General features: G+C 31.3%; 1 protein-coding gene across 1 annotated transcript; it reads right to left on the bottom strand.

Moving 5' to 3' along the window:
• Positions 1 to 1,079: 1,079 nt before the first annotated feature.
• On the bottom strand, positions 1,080 to 17,228 carry LOC132732973 (phospholipid-transporting ATPase ABCA1-like). Its single transcript, XM_060719517.1, has 22 exons — positions 17,106 to 17,228; positions 16,546 to 16,612; positions 15,779 to 16,028; positions 15,175 to 15,273; positions 14,744 to 14,811; positions 14,580 to 14,706; positions 13,990 to 14,159; positions 13,520 to 13,580; positions 12,903 to 13,080; positions 10,786 to 10,901; positions 10,265 to 10,421; positions 9,375 to 9,625; positions 7,976 to 8,096; positions 7,356 to 7,424; positions 6,867 to 6,973; positions 6,257 to 6,398; positions 5,628 to 5,762; positions 4,949 to 5,052; positions 4,345 to 4,437; positions 3,628 to 3,733; positions 3,089 to 3,226; positions 1,080 to 2,441 (listed from the first exon to the last, which is right to left on the bottom strand). Exons 1-22 carry the CDS (start codon positions 17,226 to 17,228, stop codon positions 2,160 to 2,162), a joined length of 2,964 nt encoding a protein of 987 aa, XP_060575500.1. The 3' UTR covers positions 1,080 to 2,159.

The following is a 17,228-nucleotide window of genomic DNA, read 5'->3' on the forward strand; positions in this document are numbered from 1 at the left end:
CTGGCTTCCGGTAGAGTATCGGGTCGAATATAAAATTTTGACTTATACATATAAATCCCTCATCGATCAATCACCAGCCTATATAAAAGACATGATAGACGTTTACATCCCAGTCAGAAATCTGAGGTCCCAGAATAACTCAATGACATTAGTTGTGCCTAAATCTCGGACAGTACGATATGGTAACAGGTGCTTCCAGACAGCCGCAGCGAAATTATGGAACGCGTTACCACCTGACATTAGAGACTGTAATACCTTGCCATGTTTTAAGAGAGCTCTCAAAACACATTATTTCATAAAGTTCTATGGACGTTAGTTCATAAATCATGTACTACTTTTGCTATATTATCTCAAAACACATTATTTCATAAAGTTCTATGGACGTTAGTTCATAAATCATGTACTACTTTTGCTATATTATCAGTGTTAATCTTAATTGTGCCTTGATTTTAAACTAAATGTGTCTGTATTTCTTACCATCCTTTACTGGTTTTAGATTATCATTATTGTTTAATAGGTTTACTTAATTTATGTTGTACATTATGTCTTATATATATATGATTATGTTTTATCGGATTTATGTAAAGCACTCTTGAACATTTATTATTTATGAAAAGAGTGCTATAGAAATGTGGTATATAATAATAATAATAATAAAAAATGAATGTTCCTCATAGATAACGGGTAGAATGCAGTATTTTATATCTTCTTCTGTCTCAGATTTTCTCTTGTCCACGGACAAGTTCAGTAGAAAAATCTTCTTGTCCGTAAGGACAATTTCCGAGTCGGACAAGTTGGGCATAGGAATTCCTCAATAGTCAATGACAAATAATTTCAAATTCAGTGCTACTTTCTTCTGGTGCAAACATGCTCTGAAATGATTGTTTAACGTTATAAATTTCATACTAATGTAATATTTTTTCGTTTCTGAAGCATAATGTGTATTTTAAGACTAAAGTCCCTAACACTTGCTTCTTTCATGCCTTTCACTTGAGTATAGTCAGTTTTACCCGAGCCTCGCAAAAAAACAGCTGGAAAGGAATTGAATTAAAAAAAGTGAATTAAAAAAAAAAACAAAGTTAGAAAAGATTTTATTTGCTAAAATATATTTTCTCTGATTGTATATATATTTACAAAAGACGTTTATTAATAAAAAAAACAACAAGAAAGTAACAAAATTACATGACTAGTTCTATAAGAATGTAAGTTTAAAAGACTGGTCTGTAAACATCTGTATATATTTTTTCTTGTCAATTCAAAAGTTTCTAAAAATAGGAAAACCCGCTTAACCTTCAAAGCATATAAACTGTAGGTTGTATGAGTATACTTATTTATATATTAAATTAAAGACGGCCTGACATTAAATGTCTAATTGATATACCAATTGTAAAAAAAATTAAAGGAATAAAATAAGTGATATGTATACAAACGTGATATCTATTGCAAGTCTATAGAGTATTTTGAACTGAGCATGTAAAATAAAAATATGAAAACAAAATTGCATTTTAATTGCATTGAGTAAAATAGCAAGTACTGAAAGCCCATTAAACCACATGAGAGATTTACCACATCAAAACTTGGATTACAATTCATACATGCCATAACGCCCGGGATTGTCCCGGATATAAGTTTTCTGTCCCGGTGATGTCCCGGAGATGATTTATTCAATAATTACATTTAAAATCTTAAAAGAAGAGATGATTTATTCAATAATTACATTTAAAATCTTAAAAGAAACCCACAAAGTTTCTCCTTCTCCTTTGCTACTGTATATAAAAAAATATTTTAAAAAAGGTCTACGTAATTACAGCTTGTAAATTGAGTACATCAAGAAGCTTAACTACACATATGCTTTTTATAGGCTTTCCAGTACATAAAACTACACATCTGAATAAAAAAATGAGAAAAAGAATTGCATTGTTTAAAATGGTCATATTCTAATTCAAGTTGGATTTCAACAAACTATATACAATAGACAATGTACATCTGACATGAATAGTACTGCTCAACAGTACACTTGAATACACATTAAAATAGTCCAACATTTTTTGAGGAAATGCTTAATATAATCTCCATAATTGAATGGAGAATTGATGATCCTCGCAAGTGTTGCGCTCTATTATCTGTATAAATCAAATGTCTGTAAAAAATTATACATTTTACAATCTTGTTGAGTAGGAACCTTCATCGTCATCATCATCATTAAATGTGTTCTTCGCCGGAAGTGCGTATGGGTTGTCGTATGCTACTGATGATCTCCCTTTGCCTTTGTCATCGGTAAGGGTTAGTGTGGGTTTTACGTAACCATAGCTTGGATTTGTAAACTGTCCACCACTGACAGAACTATCATTATAACTGTCTCTATCACTGCTTGTGGAATTCGTGTCCAACATTTCAACTGTAGCACCGTCTGTCTGCTCCCGCGCAAAATTCAAGAAAATCTGGAAAAAATAATTTTGATATGTCTTCAATGTTTTATCATTAACAATAGTTCAATCAATTAAATAACCCCATCATAAATTATTGTGGTATTTATGGGCCATATCTCATGGTATTTTGGACAGTATTTATAGAAGTCCTACGTGAAGTATCAAGATGTAAACAGGGGCATTTTTTTTCAAACTTTAAAAATTATACAGAGATTCTTTTTTTCTAGACTAGATACTAACATTGTTACAAATGCATATACATGTTTTGCCATACTCCTTAGACAATGCAAGAAAATTATGTGATGGATCTCTTCGGGACAGAGATTTGAGTTGTCACTCTATGTACAGAGAGCTTGTCAGACTGTTTACAGAGGGCAACTCTGCAGAGGATGCTCTGTATTAAATTATGATCATTAAAAAAGTAAACATGTTCTGTGACCCTTAGCCTTCTGTTGGCAATTGAATCCACCAATGCCATCTGATCATGGTCTACACTGTCTGCTATTTGGTCAGTACTTATTTTGAAACTGTCCTTAAAAATGATGAATGTTTTTTGTCTAGCTTGAAATATGGACAATTCCTTTAAGATACAAATGTTTTTAGCATGATAATGTTAATGGTTAAAACTGATAATGTAACATAAAATAGTGGCCACTTACTGTGTCTAGTGTGGTTTGTGACACTGTATAATACAGGATATTGAGGTTAGCTTTCTCTCTCTCCAGAATTCCAAACATGTCGGCTATATTCAATGATTCTCTTGGAATATCTAGTTGTACAACATTCACATGTTGATCCTGTCAAAATAGTTATAATATGTTAATATCACTTTTACATCATAATATGCACTTATTTTCTTAATTTACACTATAAAAAAAGAAATTAAAATCTAGAAATGTGTCCATGGTACACAGAAGCGCCCACATTTCGTTCTGTAGGGTCAGTCTATGTAGGCAGACAATCTGACTGATGAATGGACAGGCAAATTCTATATGCCCCACCCCCTATCACCTCTAAGTAGAGGCATATGATTATTTTATAAAGTGATAAATAATCTACTTTAACACATTAGTATTGCTTAAGAAGTTGTTTGATATGCATAGTTAATAAATCTAAGGCTTATTTAGATAAAACAATAATTAATAAAATAATAACTGTTCAAAGGAAATTAATAAAACATTATTATAACAGTACTTACAGTGACAGAGGCTCTGGGGAAGTATTTTTGTATTAGTTCATTTATTCTTGACAATGTATCTGAGAGACCGGATACATATAATGTCACTGTATAACCATCTCCATATCTGAAACAATATAATACATTAATGTAATGTCAATGAATTTTAATTGTATAAAATCTTACGACTTAATAACACAACTTTTAGCGGTACAAAAAATGTCAGAAATTTCAATATTACTGGTGTCCAATTTAGTTAAGTATACATTTTTGAAAAATGAATATGAACTGGGTTTCATGTCAAAATGACACTGTACATAAGACTTTCAAGCTTTACCGTGGACAAATTATTGTGACTCTTCATATGAAATCATCCAAAGTTCCTAGATGGATTTGAACCTACAGCAGTGAGTAGTAAGAGACTCAAGGTCAATGACCTTAACCACTAAGCTTCATAGGCCCATTGCAAGATGTAAAATGTAACAAAAGAACTACTTAAATAAGTTTCTCAAGTTGCTTCAATATACATGTATCTTCATTTTTTTATATTAACATATTGGCCAATACTTCTAACTAAAAGTTACATAAAATTACTTACTTGTTAAATATTACATTTATTTAACCAAATGATAATTACAATACATAGCTACTTAAATCTTTACATATACATGTATAATCTAAAAAAAACACACACAACATAATAAACACTTCATTTACTTTATTTACAAAAACACTTACTTTTGTTTAAGATGTTGTGATGTACCAAGACATTTGAATTCTCCATTCACCATGATTCCAATACGATCACATAAGATATCACACTCTTCCAAACTATAACAAAATATTACAGACACATAAAATTTAACATTCATAAATTACTGTATCTACTTAAAACTTGTTCTATATTAAATAATACAATGCTAAATAACCATAATGGACTGTTCTTGTTTTGAATTTGGACTAGTCCATTGTTAATAGGAGGGGTGCTACAATTGTGCAGCCAACAGTACAATCTCCCATGCAATGTTAGGCCTGGCCTGACTCTATACTGGTGGCAAGATATTTTTATCAGGGTATGTTGAAAACCAGAATGGTAATATTTGGATCATTGAACATATGAATCTTCAAAATATGTAATTAACAATATATACTAGTGACTTTTAATTATTTGAATAAAAATATTCTAAAAGGATTTTTTTGAGATATCAAACTAACAGATAACTGGTAATCTGAAATAAGTATATCAAATCTAAAATAGAAACAGAAAATTTACTCACAACTAGAAAGATAAAAAAAAAAAAACGTGAAAAAATCATATTAATATTTATAGAACAAAATTCACCTGTGTGAGGTCAGAATTATTGCCTGTCCATTCTTTTTGGCTTCTAGTAAACAATTCCACACAAGACGTTTGGCTTTAGGATCCATACCACTTGTTGGCTCATCCTATATAAATGAAAAGAAAATTTTTGATTACTTGACATAATAACAATTCAATACCTATTATATCTCTTATGCAGATTTCTTTACTTATACAGAACTTATTTTGTAATGTATTCAACTGGAATCTCTTGATACTTTTGATTTTCAAATAGAAAATTGCTGCTTTGAAAGAAACAAATAGATAAAACCATCAAATAGTGATATACCCTCAACAAATTGTAAGAATTATTTTGTAAATGAGCAAAATCTTAAAGTACTTAAAATAACATGGTTGTAAGTCCTTAAACCAAAGTGCATTGCCTTACTTTTGAGTACAGCAGGTGTGTAGATTCCATTTTATTATTAAATAATTCTTTAAATACAGATAGAGGACTTGGTTAAGGTTTCTGCTTTTAACCAAAGGTCATAAGTTTGAGCCCTACTGGGGTCACAATAATGGTACCTTATATGACACCAGCGGTTTTTAGCTTGAGATCAGGTCCAAAAGATCTTCAAGATTTCATTGTGAATATGTTATAATAAACAAGTTATATTGCTGATAAACAAACCAAATACATTTATACTCAAGCCAAACTTACTAGTAAAACAACAGCTGGATCTCCAAGCAGGGCCACAGCTAGGGACAATTTCCTCTTCATACCTCCACTACATGATTTCACTAACTTGTTCTTTATCTTATGCAGGTCTAGTTTACTCATCACTTTATCTAGGGCCTGTAATACAAAACAACAAAAATTAATATATAGTCATACATGTATATCAGGGCTTGCTGATCATATAAAATTAACAATAATAGAACTTTAGTCATTATGCTTTTAACAAATCGTACATCAATCATTGTAGATGGAATGACTTGGTAAAATAATCATGTCTTTATTATAAATAGTGTCCTTATTATAGTGTCCATACACTGGGAGAATATTAGCAATTAATTAATCATTTTATATCTTAAACTGGGAAACTTGAGTTCTTTCTCATTATGTAGTTAAACAGAAATCTATTTGTAAAATGTAAATAAGTTTATTTATGTTATTCAGTGACCATGGAATTAGATTGAGAGAATACATAACACATTCAGTTAACCTTAAAGATGATTAACTGGAAAAAAAATCATTCGGCATACAAATTAACTCTGGGTAATCTTATAAACAATGCTGAGAAAATAAGGCAAATTAATCTAAATTTACATCCTCTGAACTTTACATACCTGTTTTCTGGCCGTGCCATCTATACCCTTCAAGCTAGCATGGAAGTTCAGTGTGTTTGTTATGCTAAGATAGGGGTCAAGAGCATCCACCTGTGGACAATATCCCATATTTTGTCCAACTGTTGATGACCCTGGTTCAATTCTATAAGTAAACATAATCTTATATGTTAGATTGTTATTAAAATAACTGCATTTTTAAAAAATAAAATTTACAGAGATATAAGTACTCAAAGAATTCAACAGGTATGAGTGGAATGTACATGTACAAGACAATGGTTCACAGGTTCTTTCTTAATATGATCTCATTTAGTTTAATTGAGACATAGACAAATACCTTATGAGAAAAGAGAAACAGTCATCAGGAACATACATCTTTACCTAATTTCTAATACTAGTACATAACCATAATTATCAGTGTTTGTTTTCCAAACAACAAACATACACACATAAATGAAAGTCAAACAGGATGAGGTATTGAAAAAGCTAATTAGAATTTCCTCTACATAATGGCTAATTGACCTGTCCTGTTTAAAGTGCATCACAAAAGAACTTTTTCTTGAAAAGAAAATTACAACGAAAAAATAACCTGAAATATTTTCAGGTAAATTACCTGTGTCCGAGAATATAACAATGACCATATGATGAGTTTGAAACACCTGTAAGAACGTTAAATGTACTTGTTTTACCAGCTCCATTTACACCCAATAAACCAAAGCACTGAAAGAAACCCAAAGAAATTTATATTCCTTATTTGTAAAATGTCAACAAAAATAAACGTTTTAATTTGACATTTTCAAAGCTCATATGTAAACAAGAAACACATCAGTGATTCTTCAACTGTAGAATTCATGTTTTTACTTTTAAAGACAGCTGATTCGAAGGCAGTAAACTTATCTAAGTTATCATTTCCCAAAGAAAATTTACAAAAATAAATTAAAAGATTATTCTTTTGTTTTTTTTTTTTACTTTCAGTGAGCCCACTTAACTTATTTAAGATATCATTTCTGGAAGAAATATAACATACGAAAGTCCTTGTTGTAAAAAATCTTAAAAATAAACCTTCAAAATGTAATCGTATACTCATTGTATGAAAACTCACCTGCCCAGATGGAACACCAAAGCTTAAGCCGTTAACAGCATGGACTTCCTTACTACTTTCACTGTAGATCTGAAAACATTTAATATTTATGGAACATTTAAATATTAAGATTAAATTACAATCTTAAGCTATGAAGAAAGCCAATGTAAAAATGCATTTTTAAAAGTAAGAAGACACTAAGAAAGATATTGAAGATTTTATCAATAATAAAATTAACCATTAATTGAATAAAGTAAATAAAGTAAAAAATAATTATTCAATGAATACAATGTATATAATGTGTACAAAACCATTAATCTTTATACAGATGCAACTAAAGGACTTCAATTAATGCTATTTTTTGCCAAATTGACTTCAAATAATTTTTCAAGACAAATATCAAATGAAATTTCTAAGACAGAGAAAGTTTTTTTTTAAATTTTGTTTGTTTAGCCCTAATCTTGCTAGAACCAAAAGTAATTAGCCTTTGGAACCAGTACAGCACCAGGCAAGTCATATGACATGACTCTATCCCGTTTGCCATCTAACTTAGATACTCAAAAACTGAAAATGGACATTGCCAAATTTGGAATCTTGCACAATAATGGTAAGGGCTAAACAAATTTCATGAATCAATTTACCTTGTGAAGATTCCTGACCACCACAGCATCTGACCGACAATCTCCGGTATCAATTCTCCGCCTCTCAGCTGTGACATCATAGTCTTCACTGTTACTCTCCTTTACACTACACTCATATGTCCTGGAAAATTAATGCAGAATTTACGTAGCATTATGTTATATTTTACTAAAAAATTTACATAACTGATGCTGTAAATATATATACAGTCCAACCCCGTTTATTCGATATGCCTGGGACAAAATATTTCTTTCGAATAATCGATGGGTTCGAAAAATCGAAATCGGAATATTGTGATAGACGAAAACTACTCCACTTTGACCAAACATCGCAAATCTACCGTTGACAACACACTTGCTTCCTGTAATCAATTGAGAAAAATAAATATTATAGAAAAGATGGGTAAAAATTATTGACATATATTGTTTATATAGAGATATATGTATCGTTTTGTTTCGCGCAAAGCATTGGTTTCTACGGTTTTTACAGCTTAACTCTTGTATTTTCAATTGTTATAAATTAAGGCTCCATGTAGCGTTACAATTAATGAAAAAAAATGTTTTGGATGTTTTGACAAATTCACATATACAGAATGTATGAAAATTATTGCTGTCATCTTCAACAAAAGTTATTATCATGATTGTCTAATTACACGCATGACTGTGGATATTTTTCACAAGTCGACTGGTCAGCGAGTGGATCTGCGCCAATTAGTCTGGCCTCGAATAAAAATTAGGCTGGCTTTGAATAATAGGTGTGAAATTCTTTCATAATTGTATAATCGGGACCGAAATTTTACTTAAAAAAATAGGAGGTATTCGGACAATGCATTTCGAATAATACTTTCGTATTTATATTGTTTATATAGAGATAAAAACGGGAACGCCGATCTACTTCGGATAATGCCGGGTATTCGAATAAAGGGTTGTCGAATAACCGGGGTCGAACTGTATTGACCAAACCCTAGAAAACATAGAACTAAAAGACAAGAAAACTTTAAAATTCATCATTTTTTGGTATTTCAGTACATGTATAATGTCTGAAATAATTCAGAACAAGTCACAAAGGTTGCAATTACTTTTGTATCAATTTGAAAGTCAAAGATACCATACAAATTCTTACTTACAAACATATTAACACATTTTCTAGTAAATAATTTACAAGTAAGGAAATTGCAACTTTTAATTTTTGTTGTTTAAGAAACAGAACAAATGATAAAAGACAATTTATTCATTATCCTTATTCATTGATTGCCTAAATCAGGTAACTTTAGACATATTTCAAAAATCAATTTTATGGCTTTACCAAAAAGAAGAAGACAGCTTTTGCAGAATCATATCAAAACTATCCAACTGTAATAAGATAAAGCAACAGTCACATGTCTTGCACAACTAAACCTACCTCTTACAGCAAAACCTCATGTCCAACCAGATGGTCAGTATGAAAAAGATGCAACCTTCTACCCCCATTGCGAACATGTGCCAACCAATCATATCAAAGGTGAAGGGATTCTCATATACATCTGTATTAAATCTCGCATATATGACAGTTTTGATTTGGTTATCAATCAAGTCAAGGAGGCCGCCACCGAGGGCATATGGCGGGAAAACCAGGAAGACGTATCTCATTGCATCATATGCATCCTTCATTCTCTGTAAAAAATATATGATAAAAAATAAAAAAAGCCTTATCATTTATACAAGTGTTATAGGACCTTAAAATTTTATGAAAATTCTCGATGATGTCAGCAGTTGACAAGAAAAGCATAATTACTGCCTGAGCATATCAATTAGTACTCTTACGTGAGTTGTCATTTGATATAAACTTTTATGAAAAGAGGTAGGAAAAATGTTATGAGCCTCTGGCAAATAATTTGAGGGGACATCCAAGTAGAACTAACAATGTTCTGTAAGCTAGCTCTATAGTTTCCTCACATAAAAGAACTCAAGGCCCCTGGCTGAGGATTCAAACTCACACCAGTGAGGAGCAGATAGGTTGAGTTAAGGACCTAAACCATTCAGCAACAGATGCTGCTGAATATAATATTCGATAAAAATAAAACAGCAAAACATAAAACAGTACAGCATGGAACAAAATAACACTACACAGCACTGTACATTACAGCACAGTAAATCACAGTACAACATGGTGCAGTACTAAACAGCGGAGACGGTACTACATAGATATGTACACATCTGCTCAGCAGTATACAATACTGTACAAAGCATAGTTCTGAATAATAAAATCAATGTAAAACACAGTCATTATATTAATTATTAATTATATCTTACCTTGTTATCACTTCCAGATGTAAAATAGTTGAAGGAGAATACCATAAGAATACAGAAAATTCCCACAAACAAAAGGCTACAGAAAACCGTGAAGAAAGCTGTTCCGGAATTCTGGAATCGCTTCACAAGAAAGTATGCAAACGTAATGGTCGCCCATCTGTAAATGGAAGCGAAAAAAAATTAGAAATACATAATTTTACAAAAGTACACATTAGTAATCATTATTTTTGTCGAAAGTCACACAGTGTTGATATAAGTACATGATCTGTAATACAACTAGGAAATATCACTATAATGAGGTACACTGGTACATAGGTGAGTACAAAACTGAAATCTATCTGACGGGAACTCGGCTGATAAAGCTATTTTGAACAAATCTAACACCAATGTTCAACTAGTGGGTAGCTAGCAAATAAAGTCAATAATATATTTTGGATGAATTTCGTTCATTCTAGAATACAGTTATTTGAATCAAAGAACATTAAAAACAAATGAAAATATTTCCGATCAGAGCTGCTTACCCATACAATAGTAACAGGCATACAGTTGCTTCAAGATTCTGTTTGTCCCAGAATGAGCCTGGTTTGAAAATTAGTAGAATAATCACTGAAAATCCAACAGCAACTCCGAGCACAAGCTGTAAAATATCAAATAAGGGTATAATGAACTTTAATTATGTTGTATGTCTAAATAAAATAGTTGCAGAATAAAACATTATGAATAAGTGAATAAATTTACATCATTTAACAAATAATAAAGTCCATTTCTACAAGAATCTGACAAGAAAAAAGAAAATGAGGTTTGAAACAAAGAAACACCTAAACAAGTGGCTGGTCTGTATTAATTCTAACTGAATTTGAATTTAATTGTGATCACCCTATGTCCGAGGAGAAATGTTTAAAGTTGAATAATCTCAGTAGTAAAAAACTTAAACTTAGCATGGGATTCCGTATTATTGACGCACTTAACGTTTTCTGTATGTCTGTATTGAATTTAATTGGTGTTTTTAATGATGAATATTGTGTGTAAAGCAGAATAAATTCAACTAATCATTACATTTTTAGCTCAACTATTCGAAGAATATGAGAGCTATTGTAGTCGCCCCGGCGTCGGCGTCGGCGTCAGCGTCCGCATCCGCGTCTGCGTTGGTTAAAGTTTTTTGTAAAGTCAAATATCTCAATCATTACTTGAGATATTCAATTGAAACTTACAATACTTATTTATAGTAACAAGGTACATCATATTGACAAGTTGGATAACTCTGCCTACAATATTGACAGAATTATGCCCCTTTTTAACTTAGAAATTTTGGTTAAAGTTTTCTGAAAAGTCAAATATCTCAATAATTACTTGAGATATTCAATTGAAACTTACAATACTTATTTATAGTAACAAGGTATATCAGATTGACAAGTTAGATAACTCTGCCTACAATATTGACAGAATTATGCCCCTTTTTAACTTAAAAATTTTGGTTAAAGTTTTTTGTAAAGTCAAATATCTCAATTATTGCTTGAGATATTCAATTGAAACTTACAATACTTATTTATAGTAACAAGGTACATCAGATTGACAAGTTGGATAACTCTACCTACAATATTGACAGAATTATGCCCCTTTGGAACTTAGAAATTTTGGATAAAGTTTTTTTGTAAAGTCAAATATCACAATTACTGCTTGAGATATTCAAATGAAATTTAAAATACTTTTTTATAGTAACAATGTACATCAGTTTGCAAAATTGCATAACTCTGCCTGCAAAATTTGAAGAATTATTTGCCCCTTTGAAACTTAGAAATTTTGGTTAAAGGTTAAAGGTCTTCAAAGATATTTACTTGATACTTTACACATGCACTTAGGGTCATAATTGGAGGGTCATAATTGTATGTCACTGACCAAGTTCCATAACTCTATCTTGCATTAAGGCTGATTCATATCCCCTTTTCTACTTAGTCTCTTGGTTAATGTTTACATGCAAGTTTTACATATCTCAATAACTATTAAAGATATTTATTTAAAACTTCACATATGCATTTAAGGTCATAATTGTAGGTCAATGACAAAGATCCATAGTTCTATCTTGCATTTAGGCTGATTTTTCTCCCCTTTTTCAACTTAGAAATTCATGGTAAAGTTTTGCTTGTAAGCTGTTACCTCAATTACTACTGAAGGGTTTGTGCCCTTTTTTGGGACAATTTTATGCATTCATAATAATAAAGCAGTGATTAACTTGATAAAACATCTTAATTAGAAGCCTATGTATTTTTTCTGTCAAATTTATGTTTTCATAGGTAATTAGTATTATTATACTCAATTAAACAACCTTGTGACATTACCTTCCGAATAGTCAAGCCAATACTGTATAATTAGACTCTCTCTAAGGCCTATTACATGAAATTATAAAAAAAAATTAGACCTTTTATGATCTTAAAAAATTTAACATTATCAAGGCTCTTTTACTATCAAGCACTTAGAATAGTCGAGCATGCTGTCATACCGACAGCTCTTGTTTATTGAATGAGGTCAAAGATTTTTAAACTCAACCTCAATGACTGCACATAAAAGAATACTGAGAGTACGTTCGTAATAGAGTTGCGCAGATAATACATAGATATACATGTATATTACAAAATCTTACCAAGTCCCATATTAATGACGACATCCAGTATGTGAACGAGCTGATACCTCCTATAAACTGCATGTGTTTCTCCTTGTTGATATTTTCATTAACCGAGTACAATAACACTCCGACCGGAATGAATGTAAATGCAACCAGAATAATCACTGCAATACCCATGTCAGCCGCATGTTGTAATCTGAAATATTCAGTTTAAACTTGGTATTTGATTCATGTTTAGGTTATACAGTCACACTTGAGCTAATTGTCATCCCTGAAAAGCTGTTGTCTGCTAAAAACAGACATGTTTCTTCCCCCTCATTACCCACCCCCTTTCTTCCCTGCCCTCTATAAAGATATGAAATCCCTATCTTTTTAAAGCATGGTATCAGTAACCATTTAATAGTGTTTCTAAACTCTAATCCTACCCGTTACTATGGTTAATGTATAATTATTGTCAACTTTTAAAAGGAAGAAAATACAACTATTATAATTATGGTATGTAATACACTAGTTTCTATGTCAAGGACTGAATATTTTCGTAAATAACTTAAAAACAAGCTTTTAAACAATCTGAAACAATCAGTGACGGGAATGTTGCTATAGTAACACTATTACACAATCATCACAATACTTACATGGAAGTTTTCGACAGACGCTCTCTACCAAACATAAATGGATGATTGTATGCACTGATTCCTAAAACAGAAATGTACATTGAATTAGTAGGCCTATAATGCATGTATAATCGTAACTGTATATTGAATGGTTTATAAGATACTAATTACATATGTAGTACCACTCATTGCAAGACCTGATCACATGAAAAAAAATTGACCTCAAAGTTAATCATTTTTTTTTACAAAAAATGCTTAGCAATATACAGGTACCAACTACCATTAATTACTACAGAAGTATCTTTGTATCAATATAGAATTTGATTCATGATAATAATGAAAAACAACAATCAAAAAGGAGACTTATACTCATTTTCATTTCTGATCTAAAACTTGCTGCATAGCAACAAAAGGTGTGATAACCCTTCGCAGGTGATGTGAATTCAAAGATGACCTTGTAAATATATCATGTAACTGTTTTATCCACATACCATATTTTGGGGCCTCTGATTCATCATTTACTAGAGCTCTCAGCAGGCCGTTACTATACGCATTAAAGAATGACGGCAGTGCATGATATCCCTTGTTATTATACCAGATTTTGGCCTTTAGGTTTGCATTTGCCTCTTTGCTTTCATCTTCAAATGACCATCCACCATATCTGAAATTATCAAAATCATAGGGAAAATTGATCATGAAATATTTGTCAAAAAAAACTTTGATCATTTTAACAAATAGTAATCAATGAGGTTAATTTGCATATTCTTGGGTTAAATAAAGACAAAAAATAGGTGAATAAATATTATAACCATCTAACATGGTGAAAGTACACAGCCTGCAAACAATTTTTCGCTGCACTAATTCTTTTTGAGCTAGCGGCCATCATAAAAGACCAAAGCTATCAGTAAACAGTCATGCCATCCCTGCATTCTGACAAGACGTTTTGGCTGTTCAGTTCTTATGTTTTATTATCAAAATCCCTCATTTTGGTAATGGCCAGTTCCAAATGCAAAGCTGGACAAGTCCACTACATAAATATAAGGAGCAACAGGATAATACAAAAAAAATTCAGTATATCTACCTTTTGCCAATAAATTCAGGGAAACTGTCAAGTAAGTATTTGTTAAGATCTCTATTGTTCAAATTCTGTAGTATTTCTGTTGTCGTGGTTACTCGCTGTGGTGGGGGTGCACCCCAAAAAGGAGACCCTTCAACTTGTATTCAATCGTCCTGCAAGAAGCAAACGACCGTCTGCTGATGCAATTATTGGGAGGTACAGAAATTTGATGCAGGTGTAACATTTAATAAGATATCTGCAATAATAAAAACAATTAAAAGATACAACATTTTTTATTTACAAATAAATTTGGGCAATGTTGCTAGACAACATTTTATCTCTAAATACTAGTTTCCGTTAATACATGTAGTTGCCACATTTTTTCACAGTTTTTCTTGCTAAGTACAATTGCTAAAGTTATTTGTGGAGAAACAATTTTACCAATTTGTTTTATAATATTATTTCATGCAAACAACCAATTATATATGTTTCATTTTCCCAAAATTTTAACATTAAAACATTGTTCTTGCTTAATCATGCATTATCTACAATTACTGATCCCCTACCAATAACACTTACTGATGCTGCAAGACAGTATGGCATCTAATAAAATACTTACCCAAGATTTACATCAGCCATACATGATGTTCCAATTCCTGGGTCTACCATAAACGTTTCCAATACTTCGTCACCAAGAGTAAATCGTGTAGAATTTTGTCTGAAATAATCAATTTGGATAACATGTCTTAAATCAATTAGTTTTAAATCTCATAGAAAATTTAATCTGAGAATGAAATAATTCCAAAGTAAAATTAGTGAATCAAATCACTATATACCGAATAAGTGGACATGAGACACTTATCATTATCAGGTAAGCCTTATTCTTTCATACATTCTTTTTACAAATCACTTTAATTTTCATATTGACAGAAAAAATAATTAAAGAAGTTAATGTTACATGTTCATTAAAAATATGTATTTATGTGCAATCTTATACAAAAGATACCCCTCCCCACAATTACCGCAATACTCTACTCATTTACTATACAATTATTATTAATACAATCCTTTAAATCTAAATTAGTTGTACAGTGGTCTAAACACAGGGTTATTAAGTTTGCAAGTCAAAGACAAAGTTCAAAATTTGAGTCTCATAATGTGCAGCATTTTTATAGGGAATACTATGTTTGTAACAATATAAACAACTCTTGACCTATACTTACTGCATGAAAGTGTACATATCTGGTCCGTACATGGCAGGAGAGAGAAGTCGGCTCGGAGCAGACGTTGAGTCCGGTTTCACTTTGTACAGTCCCGATGCAAGCAAGAACAACAGTAGAGGCAATATCAATGTGGAAATAACAATACGCCAATCTCGACGATAGTGATGAAAACGTTTCGTTAAAAGTGCGAACATTCCACCGCCTGATCTTGAAGAATTGTTGGCTAAATTTGTCCTACTTCCACTGGACGCTAAAATATTTAAACAAAATATTTAAACAAAATATTTTATCACTTAAATATAAAGATTGATTCTAAAAATTTGATAAAATGCATAATTTTAAAGCAGCACGCCTCCAATTTCATGTTTATTTCATGAAAATTTTGGAAATGTATTTAAAAGTAAAATATTGTATGGTGAACAAATAAAGTAATTTACATATTGCAATCGGCACTTACAATCCACAAAATTAACAAAAGTGGTCAAGATATGCAAAAAAAAGCCCTTACTGCGTTCGTAACACAGTAGAAATATGGTGATAAATTACAGAAAAGTCAGTCTCAATCACTTACACAATACAACTTTTAAATACATTTTCAAAATTTTCTTGAAAATTAGAATGAAAGGCATGCAGCTTTAAGCTGAGAAATCACATATACATGTGTTTAAGTTTATCATATGAGAAATAATATGAAACCATGGCCAGTTTTCAATCAATAAAAAAAAGCATAAACTTTTGATTGCAAATAAAAATAATGTTATCTTTACCTGAGCTTTCAAAGTCATGTTTCCATTCATCCTTAGAGTTACCATTTGCAGGGCATTTGTCTCCTTTCTTCTTAATTTTGTCTTAACGTCTCAAGGGTGTTTTCCCTACCATTTTCAGCAAGGCTGAAACAACCTTCAAAAAAAACCCTGGTTTAAAAAAAACGGAACAAGGATTGTTTATAAAAATACTTATTAAATAAACATTAAAGCAAGACACAGATTTTTATTACATATGGTTAATATATTATAATGTTATAAATTTGTTATTGGCACAACTTACACAGTCATGCTGACCAACATTTTCTGTAAAGTTTGTATATATTACAAATAGGTAGAAATACATAAAAAAACATTTTAAGTGTTAGTACTTATAAAATTGTATGTCTATGTTGGCAGAACTGACCCTAACCAACAGGCTTTCCTGCAAGATTTCCTATTCAGTTAAATTCTATCATGTAATCTTTGTTAATATGATATCAGATCAGATGTATTTTAATAAAAGAACATTAAAAGAGCATAAAATATCCATACAGCAGTCAAATTAGGTCACTGACACATACCTCTTCCAAATGTGGGTCCGATATACCATAACTGACAATACCAAGGGATTGAACTTGTGCCTCCAAGTCTTGGAAGAGACCATAGAAGTCGGCCTCTTTATCTGTGGGTAAGACAAATGTCAT

The sequence above is a fragment of the Ruditapes philippinarum genome, unplaced genomic scaffold, assembly GCF_026571515.1.
Source record: "Ruditapes philippinarum isolate M1 unplaced genomic scaffold, ASM2657151v2 ctg2105_1_1_1_1, whole genome shotgun sequence".
NCBI classification, from domain to species: domain Eukaryota; kingdom Metazoa; phylum Mollusca; class Bivalvia; order Venerida; family Veneridae; genus Ruditapes; species Ruditapes philippinarum.